This window comes from Telopea speciosissima, chromosome 2 (genome assembly GCF_018873765.1).
Source record: "Telopea speciosissima isolate NSW1024214 ecotype Mountain lineage chromosome 2, Tspe_v1, whole genome shotgun sequence".
Taxonomy (NCBI): Eukaryota; Viridiplantae; Streptophyta; class Magnoliopsida; order Proteales; family Proteaceae; genus Telopea; species Telopea speciosissima.
Window position 1 is genome coordinate 75,024,877 of NC_057917.1, and position 21,427 is coordinate 75,046,303.

The 21,427-nt window shown below is 38.3% G+C and overlaps 3 protein-coding genes across 3 annotated transcripts; all 3 read right to left on the minus strand.

The window, feature by feature from the left end:
- Window positions 1–669: 669 nt before the first annotated feature.
- On the minus strand, window positions 670–1,223 carry LOC122652573. Its single transcript, XM_043846356.1, has one exon. It carries the CDS (start codon window positions 1,179–1,181, stop codon window positions 741–743), a length of 441 nt encoding a protein of 146 aa, XP_043702291.1. The 5' UTR covers window positions 1,182–1,223; the 3' UTR covers window positions 670–740.
- Window positions 1,224–6,892: 5,669 nt separating this feature from the next.
- On the minus strand, window positions 6,893–7,363 carry LOC122651108. The gene has a single exon (XM_043844437.1). The coding sequence runs from the start codon at window positions 7,361–7,363 to the stop codon at window positions 6,893–6,895; it is 471 nt and encodes a 156-aa protein (XP_043700372.1).
- A 5,188-nt stretch (window positions 7,364–12,551) lies between these two features.
- Window positions 12,552–18,985, minus strand: LOC122652812 (subtilisin-like protease SBT5.6). Its single transcript, XM_043846675.1, has 9 exons — window positions 18,839–18,985; window positions 18,544–18,736; window positions 18,247–18,423; window positions 17,909–18,020; window positions 14,820–15,384; window positions 14,619–14,716; window positions 13,594–13,951; window positions 13,273–13,486; window positions 12,552–13,089 (listed from the first exon to the last, which is right to left on the minus strand). The coding sequence occupies exons 1-9, from the start codon at window positions 18,905–18,907 to the stop codon at window positions 12,563–12,565; spliced, it is 2,313 nt and encodes a 770-aa protein (XP_043702610.1). The 5' UTR covers window positions 18,908–18,985; the 3' UTR covers window positions 12,552–12,562.
- Window positions 18,986–21,427: the final 2,442 nt, after the last annotated feature.

A 21,427-nucleotide genomic window follows, 5' to 3' on the forward strand; every position in this document is an offset into this window, starting at 1 on the left:
ATTAACAAACAAAGAAATTTTCTGACAAAATATTTGGAAAAAAACTTAGATTTTTTGGTATTTCTACATTTTTAAACATTAAAATTGTCAGGTCACACGTGCTTCAGTGTGTTTGGTTGCGGACACGACTGGATGTCAAAATCGCAAGTTCACCCGCGATTCCACATGGTTGACTCGTGGGTTGATTCGGTTTAACATTTTGGTTTTTAACATTAAAAAAATGGGGGTGACATCAGATCAGTCATCAGATGGCGCCACACTTACTCAACTAATGAGTTGATTCGTGGGTGTGCCGGTCTGACTCATGGTCTGATCAAGGCTTGCTATGGCATCGATCGATGGTTTGATTCTGTTTTATTTATTTTTCATTTTGATTTTTTTCCTCATTGAACAATAACATTGTTAAGAAACTCATTCCAAGTACAATCCAATTGTTTGGAGTTTAGGAACTGATATTTCTTGTTTTTCGAATTTTAAGATTATGTTTGGGGACCAAGAAAAGAATAAAAAAATAATATTCAAAATTTATTATTATTATTATTATTATTATTATTTTTTGGCATCCAAGGTCCAAACATATCCTAAGACTACAAAATACAGATATTAATTTTTGGCTTTCTCTTTTCTCTGTTTTTCTCGTTCCCTGCTACAATCAAGGGAAGGGAAGGGAAGGGAAGGGAAGGGAAGGGATGTTGGGGGAAAACAAAAATGGAAAAATTTGAATGATTTGTCTTTGAATATTATGTCTCGAGGAAACCAGTCATTCTGAGAATGGAGTTCCTGACTCGGCTCAAATCACGACCTTTGAGAGTTCTCCCATTGCCTGTACAAACAGAGAAAGCCATCTGATCTGTCAATCTGCCGGCGACCATCAAGTGAGGAGGTACCATTTCTGCATCATCGAATTCGTCGTCACTCTCATTAGAATCCGAATAATGCAATGACGAATTGTTATTAGTACTCCGTTGGTTCAAGTTGCAAGGGATTGTAACCGGAAGGGAATGAGATGAGTTGCTCCGCTTGCTCTTCTTCTTCTTCGCAGCAGCAGAGTTGTTGTTGTTGATGATCATCTGGTCTGGATTGACGTTCTCGTCTTGGAAAACGCTGTGGTAAAGCCGATCCTCTCTCCGGTATGATTGCTTCGGCCAAAACACCTCTGACTCTTGGAATTCTTCACCCATTCCTTGGTGTTCCTGTACTCTGTAGAGAGAGAGAGAGAGAGAGAGAGAGAGAGAGAGAGCGAGAATGGATCTGTTGAGTGATTGATTACTTGGAGCCAATGGAGATTAGATGGGATTTTAGAGAGAGTGAAGAAAATTTGATCTAATTGGAGGACGGAGAGGTGGGTGGATTTATAGTGGAGGGGGAGAGAGGATTGAGAATTGAAAGAAATGATGAATTGATTGGAAAGCCGTGTGTTTGTGGGTGGAATCTGTGTCGTACTGAGCACACTTTGATTGTTCTTCTTCTCTCTCTACACACTAATTAATTAACACTATTACTCGGCGCCAATGCTCTAATCAAAACAGCTCCATTACTTACGGCTCACGGCTTCCTATATGATTTTTTAATGGAAAAATCTTCTCTGTCCGGAAGCATGGTTCTTGCGTGTTAGGTCAATGGGAGAACATGTGGAGGTCATTCAGTGGGGCATCATTTATAATATTTCATGAGGGAAGGGCAGTCATTTTGTCTCCACGCGTTTGCACGATGGGGCATATACTCTCTTGGATAAAATTCTTTTTCCTTATTTTATTTTTTTGAAGATTCAACCATGTTCCAAGTAAGCAAAATTGACTTGGTTTACATTAGTTTCCAATTTCAATTTACAATCTAAATATCCTAGAAATTCAATATGAATCAATCAGTTAGAATCAAAGTCGGATCAAACTTTTTCCTATCAGATTCAGATTCCTCAAACCATAAAACTCAATTGAGTTTTAGTTCATAGGTATATAGATGTATAAGCCTTATCTCTTAAGTTTTATTAATACTATTTACCATGAAGATATGTTTCTTGTTACCGTCCATGCCCAGACATATAGGGGTGAAATGACTATTCCACCCCTATGAAAGACAAAAATGACTGTTCGCTGATGTTTCTGTGTGCTCCCATTGACTCCTCCACGCGCAGGGCCATGTTTCTCCATATAAAAAACTTCCCCTATTGCCATTTATGTCTGTTTTTTTTTTCTCAATTTGTTTCTTTATATGACTTTGATAGATAATTGATTGAAAAAAATAGCTGTTATGGTTGTTTATATTTAGCGTCAGACATGGCAGTAGCTAGCTAACTAAGTAGGCAGCTAAAATAAAAGCTGAGCTGGAGAAGGGTTTATATGGTAATGCTAGAATAACAGCATGACCTAATAGCATCATTCTTTATTTCAAATGGAGCTAAGTGTACTATTCTCCTAGAGGTTGTTAATTTAATTTCCTTCTTTTGAAAGAAAAATAAAATCTTGTCATTAAAAATGTTTTGACCATAGTTTTTAATTCATCTTTCTTCATTAAATGTATATATTGGCATTTCAGAGACTAGTAAGCCTAAACATTTCATTTAAAATCATCAAAAGTAAGGCTTGTGATTTCTTGGAGACCTTCCCACAAGGCCATTAATTCAAGCAAAAGAATGGGAGTCTATAAAATCTTAAAATGTCTATCTTTTCTATTGACAATCTCTTACAAAATTAAATAGTGCTTAATAAGCTAGGAAGGATGTAGGCTCTTGATCCTCTGATTTTGTTTTAATAATTAAAATGGGGGAGGGTTCCCTCTGACGTGCGTGTGTAGTTTCGAGCATTAGAGAGAGGTATTATAAGAACCTAAAAATAGGGGAGTAATTAGGATATTTTAAGGGGGCAGGGTGAACAGTAATCTAGGTGGGTGGGGGTGCCCGCATGCAATTTTGCCAAAAAATTGATGTTGTGAGGAACTTAATCCCTAATTAAAATTGTCAATATTTTTTTTGGGTTACCATTTTAGGCAATTGTGGACATGCTTGACGACCAATGGAAATAATACAAAATGACTAAGATCCAAATTTTAGGTTATTAGATTAGCACGGAAGAACATCAAATTGATGAGAGAAGCTGAAGGAATTCAGTCTTTAACCAAACAAAATTCTAAGACACAACGCTAGCTCTATGTCTCTACTAATCAAATAATTTAATTCCAAATACATGTATTGTTTCACCAAATTGCTCAATAAAAAAAGATCCCAAGTATGTTCACAATTAAAACCAAATGAATTTTACCCTTATCCACAATTAGAACTTAGGTATTAACCTTTCACCAAAAAAAAAAGAAGTTAGGTATTTACCATTTTCGATTACTTCCTTTTCCTTTTACAAAATTTTTTTATTCGTTTTTTTTAAAAAAAGAAAATCGGGTTGAATGGTTAGCTATTGCAAGTGAAGTACAGTTCTCAATCATAGAGTATGAAGTATTGTAAATTGGCTTTTGGTTGACCATAATTTTGTAGAAAAATAGTTGTTAATTACTTTATTTTGCTAAAAATATTTTCTCATAATACTTAATCATTTCATCAAATTAAGCATTTAAATCTAATATTCTCAAAATAAATTAATAACATTTGGATATCGTTTTATAATTTTATAATGCAAACCAACATAAATAAATGGTAGAGCCAATATGAAACATGTTGTTGTGTATATGGATGTATAAGCCAAGAAAGTCTAAAGCATGTGCGGATTATTGCCTTCAGACTCTGCTCTTTTGATTTTGGAGAAATATTTAATATTTATTCATATTTATCCATACATTGATTTTTCATGACTCAAGGGATAATAAAGGGGAAAAATAGAAAGAAAAAAAAAAAGCTCTGAAAAGCTAAAAAGATTATTATTTACGAGACTTGCCACTTTAGCTAAAAAATTTTTTTTTTTATGTTTACAAAAAAATATTGAATTAACGGATTAGAATCAATATATGAATTTATTTTCTATCCATCTTGGTAATCCTGAAATTTTCATTTTTTTTTTAATTTTCTTATGACCAACTTTGTTTGGGCTGAAATGTGACATGTGAATAGGGACGTTGTGGTTATTTGTCCACCAATTTTCCGCCTGTCTACATAATGAAATGTCCAACGGGTCATCAATCCAAATTTTATCAATATCTAATTAACCATAAATTATAGAAATACGAGAAAACTTTGGTCATCAACTTACCAATGTACTCAAGATTGCACCAAATGAAATGAAGATGATATCAAACTATAGAGCTAACCTGTAACACTGGCATCTAATGATTAGAATTTGGATCCTCTACTGTCAAGCTGCCCGGCAGGACCGTGCTGCTCAGACACGGTACTGTGTGCAATGTCCACCTTACCCTTGCCGGTCTTTACGTGCAGCACGGTCCTACAGGGCAGCTCGGCAGTAGAGGATCTGGATCCCTAATGATTAGGCGCAATTTTTTCTTTAAGTGAAAGATTAGGAGGCGCGTTTGATATGTGTGTGTCCCAAGCTCCGCGTACCTTGTGGCTCCTGCGCAGCATTAGCATGTCCCCTACGGATCCAGATCCATGGAGGGAAATAGCCACGTCAGCATATTCAAATATTCTCTCTTTAAAGGCACCCAGTGTAAAAGAGGAGGAATAATTCAGTATCCTCACAATCGGATTCTGCCACGTGTACACTAAACACACCACTACACGCCACGCGCATTGGAATCTCCTTTGTATCGGGGTGCCACGTTTTCCCACCGCTAAATCCGAGTACTTTATTTATATTGATGAATTAAACTAAAATATATATAATTAATTGCAAATCCCAATCCCAATCTCTTAATCTATTATTAATTCTAATACTATGCGCAACCGGTTTTCTCTCCCTTCTTCTTACAAACTCTCCCAAGGCAAAAGGAAAAGACTTTTTCTTCTTTGTTTCCCAAGTAATGCAAAGAAGAGCAAAACAAAAGCAGGGAGAACACAACGCAAACACAACACAAGAAAGGACAGCGAAAACAAGAGACGAGGAAGAAAGGGCTTCTTAAGAAGAAGAGTTTGAGCCTTCGAGGGAAGGACTAAGAAGGGAGGGATCGAGAGAGATTGGTCCGAAGCATATAAAAGGGGAACTTACTTGCTTGCTTGGGCCTTTAAGAAGAAGACTTTGCCCTAATGGGTCGTTTACGTAAGCTTTTGCCTTTTTTTAGGGAAAGGGACTTGAAGGACCTCCTACAAAACCTAAAGTGGTAACCCCTCCATCAATCCATATCTTCTATGATGCGAGCTGCCCCAACGGCCATGTTACGCATACACAAGGCGGTGCACAATGATTTCCCCCTCAACCCTGGATCCATTTTGCATTGTAAAACATCCTCCCAAATTATTTTTCATTCAAATAAATATCAAAGTCCATCCAAATTGATCCAATGGCGCACACACCCAAGGAGGATACTTTTCAAACTTTAGCACATGCAAGCAAAACATCTCCTTCAACTCATTCGAGTCTATCATACATTTCTTGAAACAAATCTAAGGTTAAGGTTAGTCATAGATTACTAATCGAGTTCCGAACTACTTGAGTAAGATCCAATTCAACTTTTCCCAGTAGTGTATTTGATGTGAATTCCTTTTAGACTCTCTTCTATGTAAGATTAGCTCACCAATGAGTAGGCACCACGTGGTACGGATTCAAGCCTAAAGTCATGTGAGCAAGCCCAACACGTGATCGGTACAAGACCATAAGGAAATCATTGAGACTAGATTCCTCATGACTAAGACTTTCCACGTGGCCGACCAACCAACCCGGGACTTTCGATAATGCCAGCTATAAGAAAAGACAAATTCTGTTCAACAATTCCTGTTCTGATCTCCCACCCAAACTCCAAAGTACATGTTATGTATGAACCTAGGACTACGTGAACTCAAGAACATCCCTTCCTCGTCCTATAAATAGATCAACAATACTCAAAGTACACAGGTGAAAACATACAATCTTAAGCTTATTGCTCTTTCTACTCTTTGGCTCCACTTAATTGTTGTTTCCTTGAAGTTTGATTTTGGCATCGAAGAGTCCCCTAGAGCTGACGTCGGTAAACTCTTTAGCCTTGAATGATAAACACCTTAGCACGAGATGTTTTATCTGAAAGGATGACATTGCTGATTTTTTGCTCACATTTTTTCTTCTCTCTTCCAATGGGTGTGAGTGACTGATCTCAATGTATAGAGAAATTTTTTGACACACTTAGAAAATTTTTAGATGTTTTTAGGATTTTTTTTGTCGAAGATATTTTAAGGACTTTAAACATTAAAATTGTCCATCAAGCAAATTGCAAGTTGCCAATAAACAAAAAGATTAAAAGTCCACCCCAAGGGGTTAGCTCAGTTGGCAAAAGACGAGTTCACACCTTCTACTTTCGCCTGCCCCTACTTTCACGTAGGGGTAAGGTGGTCTTTGTGCGTCTCGATGTGTGTAGGGTGCACATGACAATAGGGGTAGGCAGAAGTAGAAGATGTCGATTCGCAAAAGACCAACTCCTCAAATAAGAAATCATAAATTCAAACCAGCTTGGGGCCTATCCCCATCTCCTATTCTCTGCCCCCCTATTAAAGCTCTTCAATTCCCAAAAAAAAAAATAATAATAATAAAAAATTAAAAGATTAAAAGTCATGAAAGAATTTAATTTATCAAAATTATCATCAAGGAAGAAAAAGAAAACCCCATCAAATCATCAATACAACTAAAAGTCTAAAGCTCTTGATTTCTTTTTTCTCTGTTTTTCTCAATATTGAGAACTGTACATAATTGCATTCTTTTTTTTTTGATTTTTTTTTTTTTTGTTTCCCAGCTACAATCAAGGGAAGGAAAGGGAAGGGAAGTCGGGAGAAAACCAAAATCGAAAATTTGAATGGTTTTCTCTTCAATTAAGTCTCGAGGAAACCAGTCATTCTGAGAATGGAGTTCCTGAATCGGCTCAAATCACGACCTTTGAGAGTTCTCCCATTGCCTGTACAGACAGAGAAAGCCATCTGATCTGTCAATCTGCCGGCGACCATCAAGTGAGGAGGCATCATTTCTGCATCATCGAGTTCGTCGTCACTTTCATTTGAATCCGAGTAATGAAATGACGAATTGTTATTATTACTCCCTTGGTTCAAGTTGCAGGGGATTGTAACCGGAAGGGAATGAGATGAGTTGCTCCGCTTGCTCCTCTTCTTCTTCCGCAGTTGACCCGAATTATGTTGAGCAGCAGCAGAGTTGTTGTTGGTGTTGATGAACATCTCGGCTGGATTGACGTTCTCGTCTTGGAAAACGCTGCGGTAAAGCCGATTCTCTCTCGGGTGTGATTGCTGTGGCCAAAACACATCTGACTCTTGAAATTCTTCTTCAGCCATTCCTTGTTGGGTGGGTCTGTAAAGATACAGAACAATGAGACGAAAGAAAGAGATTGGATGTGTTCAGTGATTTATGGAAGCCAATAGAAATTGGAGAATGGTGAGGTGAAGGTATTGGGTGGATTTATATATAGAGAGAGAGAGAGAGAGACAGAAAACAGAATTGAAGAGACGATGATTTCATTGAATTGTGTCGTGTGGGTGTGGAATATGAACCGTACTGATCGTACTTTGATTGTTCGTCTGATGGCATCATCCTAAAGGCATTAACTGCTCCTCCTCCTCTCTCTCTCTCTCTCTCTCTCTCTCTGTACAGTAATACTAATATATTATTACTATGCCACAAAGGAGTAAAGCCCTAAGCAGCTCCCTTACTTACGGCTCACGGGTTATTATGATATTTTAATGGAAAAAAAAAACATGCATGGCATTGACAGCAATTTGAATCCTCTACTGCCTAGTTGCCCGAAAGGACCGTGCTCTCTAGCCACGGCGAGGCGTGCTATGACTACCTCACCTCTGCCCGAGCACCTTGCCCTAGGGAGGGTAAGGCGGTTATTGCGCGCCTCACCATGTCTTGGCAGCACGGTCCTACCAGGTAGCTCGACAGTAGAGGATCTGGATCCCATTGACAGCGGGGCCTTGCACCATGGTTCGTAATATTGGATCGGATCGATCGATATTGGCTGGATCGGATCAGTATCAGTCGAGGCTGATCCCGAGATTAGACAGATACAGTAAGATTTGACTGGATCATTCCCTGGATCAGTCGATCCGATCCTTGACCAATCAACTGAATATTTTTGGATTTCTCAAAGTTTTTAAGTTTTTTTTTTTATTATTAACTTGACCGATACTAACCAATACCAACCGATATTGACTGATCGAATCCAGATAATATCGGCCGATCCGATCTTGAGATCACAACAATTATCAACTCTGGCTGATACATGATCCGATCCATACAAAAACTATTTTGGTGGGGGGGGGATTTGTGACCAATCTTTATCGATTTGTACCGATTCGATCCCGATCCGAAAAGGTTTCAGCCATGACCGATACCGAATCCAATACCTGGATTTTGAACCTTGCACTGCACTCTACAAAAATGAGGTAAATGACCCGCCCCACACCATGAAAGCTAAAAATTCCGCTCCTGTTCATTGTCTCACACGCGCTGTGACTGACCAGCGTTGACGTTGGGGCCATGCTGCTAGGCAAAGAACCCTCTCCTTATTTTAATGTAGGTTTTCATTTTCTTCGTACACAAAACCAAATCCGCATCTATTTTATTACAATTCCAATTTATCAGATTAAACCTTAGAAATCCAATATGAATCCGTCTGTTAGAATTAAAATTGGATCCAACTTATTCCGATCAGATTCAGATTCCTCAAACCATAGACTCAACTCTAAAAATTTAGCTCAACTACGTCAACAAACACAGCCACATGAAACGACCACCCTACTCCTTTGTGGATGCCCATGCGCACACTCACATTGGTCCAGGCGTGATGTTATTTATGGTACTTGTCACTAAGCTAAAAATAATCCCTTTTCATATGGGAGAAAGTCTGTAGCATGTGCGGATTATTGCCTTCAACGACTCTGCTTGTAGTCATATTTAATTATAAGAGAATGTCTCTGTGCTGGGGGCGCAAGCTGCACCCAGACACATGGGGGTGGGCGCAATGACCACCCTGCCCCCTTGAGTGGTAGGCCCATGTGTCTGGGCGCAACTTATGCTGCGACACCGAGAACATGAACCCTTTAACTATTTATTCCCATGTTGCCTTTTCTATATTCAAGACGAAGTAAGGGAAAAAGAGACTTGAAAAAGGTGAACAATGATGTTATTTATGAGACTTGCCACTGTAGCTAAAAAAAACATTTTTCATATTGGAGAAAGTCTAAAGCATGTGTGGATTATTGAGCGCTTTTAATTTTGCGTTCATATTTAATTATTTAGTTATATTTATCCGCACGTTGCCATTTCTAGACTCATGGGAGAAGAAGAAAATAATAATAATAATAATAAAAAACCAAAAAAGGTAAAAATAGGTGATATTTATGGGACTTGCCACTTTAGCTAAAAAAAATCATATAGGAAAAAATATATCAATCAACAAACTATCTCCAACAACAAATTCATGGCATCTTTCGTTGATTTTGGTGATGTAGGATCAGCACAAGAAACTGAATACAGAGCAATCTTGCAGGGAATCTCTGGTGCAGGGACTTTGAGAAGAAAAAGAGGAGTAGAGGTCTGGACTGACTCACAAGAAATGGTCAAATACCTCCAGCAACCATCAGCGAAGCCATGGCCTTGGGAAATATTTGAAATTCTCTTTGACATCCAGTTTTTATCTAGTAATTTTAGCTTGGTCTGTATTAAGGAAAAAGACAAATTTTCTATTTCTCTCCCCTGGCACCTAGTAAACTTAGCACGCATCCATAAGATGCTTGGCATCACCACTAACAATCTTCGTGATATGTATCCTTTTTAGTATCAATATTAATTTCTTATTCACCAAAAAAAAACAATCAACAAATTAGAATGTTAACCTTAAAAGGTCACTCAAGTTTTTTACCAAAAAAAAATAAAAGGTCACACTCAAGTTGGAAGAATAACATATGTGACTTTCAGTTCTATCCATGTTGGTAATTCGGATTTTTTCAATGTTCTTATTTTTCCATGTGGCAAACTTTGTTTGGACTAGAATGTGACTTGTGAATAGGGGAAGTTGTGGCCTACCTACCATTGATTGCTTGATTGAATGCATCATCATCAGGATCTCTTGACTAAGTTGCTTTGTTGATTGTGGGAGACATTTATATTTTGCTTTGAGCTTTTTCTCACGTAACTTTTAATTTTGTTCCTCGTTCTCATACTAAAGAAGTTCATTTTTTGGTTTCGATGCTTCAAAATTGAAGCTCTCATGCACTTGATGGGTAACGTCATTCTTTTATTTTCTTGATCCTTCTGTGCTAGATGGTCGGGGCTTTTTGTTTCTCTAATTATTTTGATTAATAAACATGTTTCTTTTGAACCAAAAAAAAAAATTTCTTGTACACACAAATTGTACCCTAACTAATATGTCACGTATTTAGTCTTTACCTAAAAAAATACATAATAATATGTCACGTGGTTAGGTCAATCACCTAACATCTTAAGATCGGACGGACCACTTGACGTGGACTTTTTTTTTTGTAAAAATTTTTTTTCTGTGAGCTAAACGGCTCAAAGCCAAGGAGAGTCGGCTAGAGTGAAGCCAAAAAAGGTAGGGATTACCATCTGTTACACTCTCGTCTAATGATTGGGCATGTTTTTTCAATACTAAAAAAATAAATAAAAAAATAAATATTTTATTGGGATGGGGCATGTTTGGTTTGAGTTGGGGAGACAAAGCAATTTGACCCAACTCCCAAGCCCTTGTTTTACAAAAAAAAAAAACTCCCAAGCACTTGGGCAGCGTCAACGTATCTCTTCCAAGATGCGCATTACTTATTTACTTGGGCAGCTTCAGAGACTTCTAAATAGAATTTTTCGATTAACACGAAAAATAACTTTTGATAATTGTGATAAAGTCCTTTGAATCCGAATTTTCGTTTTATTTTATCTTCATTCAATTTTTGATAATTATAAATAAATCCTTATAGACCATTTTTATGCATTGTTACGGAAATGACCGTAACTTCTTTGTTTCAATTCAAAATCAAGTGCCGTTTGAACCGTTGCGAAGCTGACTCGATGGGATACGCATCCATGCTATTAATACCTCAAAATTATACTAAGGGATCCACTGTATTCATGTTCAAATATTGGTTTGATTCTTTCAGTGCTTATTCCAAATTTGATTTTCTCGACTCCTGGGCGCTTCCGGCTACTGTCAAACACCACTAAATAGCTTAAAAACGGTTCCTTAGCATCATTTGCTCTATTTTTACAAGAGTTCACCTAAAACCTGAAAACACAAACAAAAACCTCGAGTAGCTCCATTTCAAGTATAAAAATACATGCTTTATGGCCCTAAGATTTCACACATAAATGTGCTCATCAGGGGATCAATGGAGAAGTATTATCGACTTCATATAGTTAAGGGGGGATCTATGAGACCACATGGGTGTATTTTATATTCAATCATGGTGGAGGAAAACTTTCTCCACTTAAATGTGAGGTGGAACTTCATTTTGCATTGCGAGAACATTCTCCCAAAACAATTTCATTGAAATAAACATCTGACAGATCAAATTGATCCCATGACAATGATGACATGCACCCACCCCTTCTTTTGAAATATAATGGTTTTGAATCTACTCCAAAATCTGGATATCGATGCTTTTCCCAACCTAGAATGAGAGGATATTTTTCAGACTATAGCACATGCATGCAAAACTTCTCCTCCATTCTAGTCTATGGTACTTTTCTTGAAGCAAATCCAAGGTTAAGGCTACTCATAGATTGCTTTTTCCCTTGTAATGTGAATGGCCCACATGATGGCATTTGCTTGATTTGTTATTCCTCACTCAATTTATATCTTCTACGATTACAATAATTTGTTAATGTCCATGGGGGTTGATAACACAAAATTTGTGTTGACCATTAACATCCAGCCACTGATGGATTAAAATCCTCTGTAGTGCGGGTATCTGGCGGCATATTGCAGTGCAACCTTGAGAGCTCGACACGTTGGACGAAGCTTCATCCAACAATGCGAACTTGATTCATGATAGTTTTTATTTTATTTTATTTTCTTTCTTCTCGAGCTCGGTAGTTGGATGTTGCATCTTTCACGTGTTGAGCTCTCAAACCCACATTGTAGTGCACTGCCAGATTAGAGCACTGTAGATGATTTTTTACTACACAAAAAAGATCAATTAATTAAAAAAAATAGTTTGGTTCAATTCATGGGTCGAACCATTCACCATACCTAACTAAGAGAAGGTACAAATGTACAAATATACATTGTACCAACAGTTGCCTCTATTTTTTTAAGGGAGAGGGTTCAATGAGCATGTGGAGTAGATAGCAAACCAATGACAAGCGATGAAACGGTTTCTGACAGAGATCATTTCAAGAGAAAGAGAAAGAGAGAGAGAGAGAGAGAGAGAGAAAGAAGGGAAATAAATTGATAGCTTTATTGACAACCCTCTTAATCTCAATCATATTATATTCAAATTTTTTGATAGTAGGGAAAATTATACAAGAGAAATTGCCATGGGACTTCTTACTTTATGGATCCCATCATTCCATGTGTACCACCCAAACTTGTACTCCTTCCCCTTTTTCACCAACCCTTTCGGTTTCACAGTTATTGTGAAGTTCTGCTTCTCTCCAACATGGCTAAAATAGAGGACAATCGGATTAATCTCAACAGAAATCTCTGGTGGTGATCTTACTGTCACAACATACAAACACCTACTGCCACCAACATTGGTAACAGTCCTTGTCACTGTCATGGGACCCTTAAGTTTCGAGATTGCTAGGGATGGATGGTTGAGATTGCTCGGTGAGGGTGGGACCTTTGGGCACTTGAAGGTAGGATCGAAGTTATTGACTCCAGTGCTACATAGGAATAGGAGATAATCAGTATATGAGGCATCATAGACAAGACCAGGATCTACTGCTTTTGTTGGCCTGAAGTGTCCTGCTCCATAGCTGAAGGGGCTGGCTTTCTTGCCGGAAACATCAGTCAATGGCTTGCCCATATTGTTCATAGTGGTTGCTGCAAGGAAAACAAACAACATGTATGGGGGTAATTTTGTACTTTTGGGGATTAGGGTCTCTTTATCCTGTAAAGGGTTTTGTAATTTCTTTATGGACTCTGGGTGTGTGTGTGTGTGTGTGAGATTCTTTTTCGCCAATAAATCGTTGTTCTGTTGCGTTGTTAATTCCTAACACAAGATACCTGTGGTCATAATAGCTGATCTTATAGCGGCACTACTCCAATTTGGGTAGATAGCTTTGAGAAGAGCGGCGGTGGCTGCAACATGAGGGCATGACATGGATGTCCCAGAGAGAATATTGTACTTGACGATCCGATGATCCGAATCCAACTTTGAAGGAGACGATGCCTCACTCCATGCTGCCAATATATTCAAACCTGGTGCAGTGATGTCTGGCTGTAAATTTAAGAAACCCAACAATCAGAGACTTACTATCTCATTCATGCCTTGATTTAAAAGACCTCAATCAATAGAAGGAAATGGTGGCGGCATTAGTTAGTTACCTTGAGAATATTGGGTTCAATAGTGTTTGGACCTACTGAGGAGAAACCAGCCATGAATGGTGCTGGTTTGGCATGTAAGATTGTGGTGGCTGGGATGATTAATGCCGTTGGATTTTGGGTAGAGTTGATATAGTTCATTATAGTGATGGCATCATGTGATACAACTGCAGCCCCAGGAAGAAAATAGGAGTCCACGGTTATCTCATCTCCGTTCATAGGGCTGTTGCCTACAATGATACCTGCACCTCCGGCTCTGTGCACCTCCATTCCCTTCCCAACCCTTGTTCCATTCCCTCTCAAGCACACTACAATTTTCCCTTTCGTTTTCTCAGGTGATAAGGAACCTGGGAGGCATTGCCTGCAAATTTTAGAGATCAGAGTTGATTAGACAAAAGCAGAAACCCTTCATCTAATTTGGTCACAAATTGGATTAGGCTACATTTGAAGCAGGGGATGTCAAAAACTAGTCCAGAATTTATATAAAAATATAAAAGCACACTTTTTTCCAAATATGGCTCCGACGTAAAATTTAACCTGAAAAATTTTCCTTAGTAAATGTAAAATTTTTTCAATGCTTTTTTCTATAAAGAAAAAACAAATATTGAAACACTTTTCAACATGTAAAATTTTAAATGTCAATTTTTTTGAAATGAAAATTTTCCAAATAAAATTTTACGCCGAAACAAACAAATAGGAAAAAGGAGCCGGAGAGTGCGGTGGCTCATATGCCCAGACAACAGGCCCTGATTGCCCTGCCTCCCATTGTATGCGGAAATCCCATCCTCATTGATGCTTCAAGGTATGATCCCATTGGCATCGAGCTGGTGTTGGGGCCACACTCCCGGACCGAAAACTCTCTCCCTTCCCCCCCTCTTTTTTCATTGTTCTGAATATCGATACCAAACTAATAGTAAATTGAAAAGAGAAACAGAATCGAAAGAAATCGGCCCTTATGAGGGATCATGTTTTGGACTCACTCTCATTCTCACACCGAAAATGGTGAAATCGAAATTTGAAGGGATTACCCGGTAAGATTCTTGGGAACACTGGGGATTACCACATCTCCGGCATAAACAAGTGGGTACATCTTCCTCTCCAACTTGTGCGGAGCCACCGATTGACCCTGAGTAGTCCATGCATTCATGAGGTTTTACAATCCAATTCAATTATAACAAAAAATGAATTAAGTAACCAAAAAAAAAAGTCTAATTATAATTAAACGTTACCATAATTGTCTTGCCATTCCCTAACACAATAGGAGAAGTGAAGACTCGATCCACACTACTAGCAGCTACAGTAATGATCCAAGGTGATAGATTCGACGCAGTCGCTGGTGCAGGACCTGAATTCCCTGCACTGCAGGCTACAACGATATTACGCTTGATAGCATGCAATGCACCGATTGCAATGTAATCCTCCATGTAATTTTTAATGTCTGATGATCCAATGGAGATGCTAAGAACGTCGACCCCATCACCAATGGCGTCGTCGATGGCCGCTAGCATGTCTTCATCCAAGCAAGTATCTCCCCCTATAAGGGGCTTGCCAGGGATTGGCCAGCATACTTTGTACATGGCTAGACGTGCAAGAGGAGCTCCACCTGAGGCTGTGCCTAGGGCAAACCCACCAAGGGCTGAGACACCATGGACTCTCCGGCCACCGACGGTAGATGATGTGTGAGTTCCATGGCCGTCGTGATCCCGAGGGGATCGGAATTCAGCCGTGGTGTTGAGCTTTGTGTTGTAGTATTGTTCATACCCTTTCAGATAGTACCTTGCACCGATCAGTTTCCTGCAAATCACAATGTATTTTTTTATATTTTGGGCTGGGCTTTTTTGGGCTAGACAAGGAGCCCATTCAATTATTCCATGCTAAACTGGGCTGGACTTGGAGAAGGACTCATAATCCTAAATCCATTATCTTCTAACATAGCCAAGATCTAAGTGGTTTGATAAAGAAATTTAAAGATTAGGTTAATTATCAATGAGTGAAGGTAATATATCTATCCTATCCATGCCAACGCATGCCATCAATTCAGCCTTATCCTTGTTGTTATTTTTGGAAAGTATGAATTTGAATTGTACAGTTACATTGTATTAACCTAGGGAATTATATCTCTAATCAATCTGATTAGGGAGGCAACAATGCCACCAGATTCTTATCATTTTATGTATAAATATCCTACTATCTCTCAATGGAAAGTAAGTTAATATTAGCCTCAAATCTTCTTGTTATCAAATTAACATGGTATCAGTTTAGGTAGATCCTCCTAAGTTTGAGATTTCAAATTTGGATTTCAAAATTCCTTAGCCTTTCTATTGCTTCTCCATGTTTTTTCGGTTCTCCACTTTTGCATTAGTGTTTATCTCATACAATAACAGGAGCCTCCAGTGCAACACCCTCGGTGCAATTATCTCCAATCAAGTTCAAGGCACCGACTGCATAGCTGCATATTTTACCAAAATCAAGGGATTTTGTGATGAGCTCCTTTCATACTGAGCTCTACCATCTTGTACTTGTAGTGCTATCACCTCTTTGCAGACGTTCAAATGCTATACACTCATACATTCCAAAAATAACTACAAGGATAAAGCTGAATTGATCGTATGCGTTGGCATGGATAAGAATCTAAATGGTTGGTGATGAATTTGAAGATTAGGTTATCAATCAGTGAAGGCAATACAGGAATTTCAAAGAACTAAACAAGGGAGCTCTTGGTGGTTATCTTGCTTTCCTTCCAAATTCATTATTAATTATATTTTTTCTTATTCAGGAAAATCAAATTTTTTTTTTTTAAAATATATACAAGGGCAAAGTTCTAATTGGTGGTTATGAATGGACCAACTAGTTTCTACCCCCTCTCCCAAAAAAATATGGTCCAACTAGTTTGTGCTACATGTAAGGAAAGGTGATATGGCACAACCATGTATGAAAACCAGCTCCATTTCTTTACGTAACCAAGGTTGGTGAAAAGAAAATCGAAACATTACTTTTTTTTCCCTTTTAATATAACTTACTTTTATTTTTCCAATAAGAGTAAATCCAATCATTGTACAAGCTTATTAAAAAATGAATAGTTTTTAAGGAAAATGTTCTTTGTGCCGTAGCGCAGCCTGCGCCCAGGGCACATGGGCAGTCCGTGCAGGAGGGCAAAGTAGTCATTGCGTCATTGCGCCCACCCCCATGTGCCTGAGCGTAGGCTACGCTGCAGCACAGAGAACAACGTCCCTAAATTTTAATAATGACATAATGATAAATCACTTTTAAATTATTATGAAAATATTTTTTTCATAATAAAACAAGTCACAATGATTTCTCACTTCAATGGATGAAAAGATGCACTTTTTAACAAATTTCCTTTGAACTAAAACTTAGACATGTGACTTAAGGTCTTAAGGCCTAACTACAATCCCACAAAATTTTAACTTTACTAAGTGGGCTGTCGGAATTGAATGGCCACAACCAAGGAAAAAAGTTATCAAAATTGAATGGCCACAAGCAATTTCAGTTTTTCAGTTTTCACTACAACCCACACCAAATAAGTGGGACTGGGCCCTGCAAATGTTGAGCCTCGAAACCCATAAGAAGGGTGTCATAATGGAGGTTCGGTTCCGGTACGGTTTCACTTTCACTCAACAAAAAGGTCAGACTGTCAACAAAAGTTTGCCATGCAATAGAGTGCAAAGTTCAAGAGAGATCACAAGAGATGGTCTCCCACCCACCCCCCCATCCCCATGTATGTGTTGTGTTATTCTCTTATGATTGTCAGAAACAGGCCAAGACCCAACAACAGGCAGGCCAGCAGTCTCCTTTGTTTGGATTGAAACAGACAACTCTCCTTCAGGTTTCATCAAGCCTCACTCACACAAGCTCTCTCTCTCTCTCTCATAAAGCCCACTACCCAATGCATTTGTGTATCATATATAACTTAAATTACTACAAGAACTCTAAAATTTAGTCTTCTAATGATAAGTAATATACATCTTATTAGAATCATATTAATTTACAATTTTACATTTTTAATTATAAGATTTGGGAGAAGCTTTTCTTTTATCTCGTGATGAAGGTTCATCATATCATTCTAGGGTTCACAAACCCCAGTAGGATTTTAATCTATTTCCTTTCAAAAATCTTGATTTTCTGAAAATGAACCTTAAAGTGGGTCCTAATATGAATAATGAAAGAAAAATAGAATTGAGTCACGGATATCTCAGATTCGATGGCTTCTCTAAGGGATAATATCCTAAACCACACAAACCCATACCCTTGAAAGAGGAAAAGAAAAAAGATTCGAAAGAAAAATGAAAACTCTCACCTATTACAATGGGAAGAGTTAAAAGCATCTCCAACTTGACAGATTCCTTTCCATCTCTTTGGTATGGGTCCCAACCCTTCATCACTGAAGCTCTTTGACTCTGGCCATATACCTGATCACATAATAAAAAGACACATATGAAACCACAGTGACTTTAGTAACTTTTAGTGAATCCATCCAAACCAAGGATCAATCAATCAAACCACACAAAAGTACAAACAAGATAAAGCTCAAATCAAATAATTAAGAAAATTACAGAACACAAGTTTTATTCTTTTTTTTTCTTAAAAAAAAGGAGACTAGAGAAACAGAGAGAGAGAGAGAGAGAGAGAGAGTACCGGAATCCAACAACCCAACAATGATATCTTTCCCATATTTTGATTCACGCAGCAAATCTCCATTCTTGTCTAGTGTCTCTAAACCCTCTTCCAAACCAGCAAATTTCCATGACCTTGTAGTATGAAGAGACCATCTTCTTGGTATGCTCGGTGAGACAGACACTACTTCATCCATTCCTGTCCAAAGCCCAAAGCCCAAAGCAGTAGCTTTTTAATCAAATGTGAGAGAGATTGATAAGAAGAAGAAGAACTATAAAAAGATCATAAAAATCCAGTTGGAATTGAAGTTCTCTGTACTGGATAAGGTTTCAGCTTCGTCTGGAGTAAGCAATGCAGAGAAGCCATTGATGCTGTTCTTGTAATTGTAGAGTAGAGAAGCCCGAGCTTCCTCTTCCGTGTTCTTCACAGAGGTTAAAAATGAGTGATGGGTATCCTCAATTTCTTTTATCGTTTTCTCTCCACTGGGTTGTCGCAAAGAAACGATGTAAACCTGCAATGGATAAGGGGTGAGTTGTCGTCGTCTCTGTTACAAATAGTAAAAAAAAATTAACCAAAACAGAAAGTTATGAACAATATTTGAATTAAGAAAAACCTGACGTTCACAGGATGCAAGAGGAAGAAGGAGAAGGATAAGCAAAGAGGATAAAGTGAGATTCCTCATCTTGTGATGAGAGACAGAGAGAGTTTGAGGGAATTTGGGATGTCAAGATAGGGGGTTTTTATAAGAAGTTGCGGAATTAGGTGGAGTATTGGCCTCTTGGGTGGGAAGGTTTTAAGATGTGATTAGGATGGAAGACTTGCCAAAAATAAATAAATAAAAGATTGGGTTTGAAGAGAAGCGATAAAAATGGTCTAATTCCACTTGACTTGGAGGTTCTTAATTTAGATAAGCCATTTCTTTTTATAGATTCTAGAAGTGGAAGTTTAGTTCTAAAAATAAAAGTATACATAGGCTCTCATAGGCTCATGGTTTTCTTACTAACAATTTCTAAGGAGGGTATTTTGGTAAAATGAGGTATCAAAATTGCCTTTTGGGAGTTGAGGTTTTAGTATGAGTTTCTGAAGTGTAACGAAATTGGTCCCATCGATAGCACGATATTGTTCGGCTCTCTGATACCAATGAAATGCTATGAATCCAATCCCACCGATGGTACGAAATTGTCTGTTTTGACAGGTGAGTCTCACAGTTTTAAAATGCATCATATTATATAAGGGATCTTCCATAATATTTATGCACATTCCATGACACATCTCTATGCAATATGGGATTTTCCGTGTTTAAAATCCTGATACCGTAAAAAAACAAATAATAATAATAATAAAGGAAAGGATTTGTTGTAGACTGCATGACCCCTACACCAACGCAGGGCCAATGGGAGTAAGTGCACAGGCTGATGGGCATCAAGGGGAGGACCAGGGTGATTATTTCAGTACTGCCCCATGGGAGAGAGCATAGGGAGGCACTGCCGAGCGAGCAGCGTTTTTTTCCCCTAATACAATAATAAATGGCATATCTATAGCATTGGGGAAGGGGAAGGGGAAGGGGAAGGGGAAGGGGAAGGGGACCAGAATTGCATATGATTCGGATTGGACAAATTGGCTGACCCCAGCTGGTTTAAAAATACCCGTGAAGTGAACAGAACAATTCACACATCATTTATCCTACCCTGTGAACAACATGGTTTTGTGATTTTTTTATCCGAGTAATAAATCAATCAAATGATTGGGGTTAGGTTGGGGCAAGGGGGTTTGTTACATACTTACACATGAGCGAAATTAGAAAGGATGAATTAGACCTCTGGGGCCTATTGAACCTCTAGGCCCCCAACTTGAAGGGATCCTTGGGCGCTGTTTATAAAACTAGTGTTCGAGGGTAAGGCTACCCAAGTTGTTCACATTACTTTTCTATACTCTTCAATGACTCTTAGCCTTGGAGTGCTGTACGGGTATAAGACAGAGGTGGTGAAGAAGAAAGGTAAGAGAAAAGGACAAGAAAGGATGAATTTTGGATTTTGGGCATTGGTGAGAGAGATGGGAGGATAATTGACTTCCATACTTTCCCTTTGGAAGGATTACTCTCTACTCTTTGTTTTGCCTTTTATATCATTTCTTTGTTTAGCCTTTTATATCATTTCTTTGTTTATAATTCTTAAATACCTTAGCAGGGCTAAAAAATAGGGGTGCAAGTTTGGCCCTATCGGCCCGAATCTGCCCTGGTCCACCCTGAGCCCGAATAGAGTTTGGACTAAGATATTTGGCCCTGAGGGCAGGTTAGGGCTGAAAATTTCTGACCCTGAGTCAGGGTCGGGTTGGGTTAGGATTGAGGCCTCGGGTTAAGCCTAGCCCGACCCTGTATGAAGTTACAGTATAAAATATATATTGATATAATATATATCATATTATATATATAAACAATAACGTCACCCACATTTTGTAATATACTATATTATATATAAAGATAATAAGTGATATAATATATTTTATTATAGTGTTATTTTACGTAAAATTGATAATTTTTTCTCTGACCCATTCCAATCCATGCATTTCTTTCTCCTTCCCCATGATCAGGGCCAATCAGGGTCAGCCCGGCCCGACCCTGAGGGCGTGTCAGGGTTGAATTTTTAAGGCCCTGAGTCAAGGTCGGGTCGGGCCTAGGCCTAGCTAAAGGGACTCAGGGTTGGGCTAGGGTTCTATAAAGCCCGGCCCAACCCGACCCTGTTGCTACCTAGTTAAAAAGTTATATTGTTGTTCGATTTGGTCGGGTTCCTCGAATGTTCTTCACTGTAAAGAAGTTTTTTTTCCTATTTTTAATTTGGTTTGCAATATGGATTCTTTAATTCCTATATATGATCTAGTTTGTAGGAACTGTATTAAACACGCATCATATTATTGTCATAGATATTTTTTTTGCAACGAATTTAAAAATAAAATATTAATTTGACGTCTAGTTCATTTAATATACATACGTATTCGTATCTCTTTTTTGCCCGTACCCAAATATACGTAGTTTGTTCTTGTGTGGGGTCCGCACCCTAGAGCTGAGAATTAGTGACTTAAGGACTAGCCAACTTTCCAATCTAAACTCAATAAACGATAAATGGAAGGAGTAGCTATAGGACCAACGATGAAAATAACAAGAAAGTGGAGCTTAGAAGTAGATATGCATGATTCATAAGATGTT

Coding starts and splice junctions, on each gene's coding strand:
- LOC122652812 (XM_043846675.1), bottom strand. CDS start 18,907: ATGAGGAATCTCACTTTATCCTCTTTGCTTATCCTTCTCCTTCTTCCT. Junction 13,952..14,618: donor GTTCCCAAGAATCTTACCGG/GTAATCCCTTCA, acceptor TAAAATTTGCAG/GCAATGCCTCCCAGGTTCCT. Junction 13,090..13,272: donor ATCAGCTATTATGACCACAG/GTATCTTGTGTT, acceptor TTTTCCTTGCAG/CAACCACTATGAACAATATG.
- LOC122651108 (XM_043844437.1), bottom strand. CDS start 7,363: ATGGCTGAAGAAGAATTTCAAGAGTCAGATGTGTTTTGGCCACAGCAA.
- LOC122652573 (XM_043846356.1), bottom strand. CDS start 1,181: ATGGGTGAAGAATTCCAAGAGTCAGAGGTGTTTTGGCCGAAGCAATCA.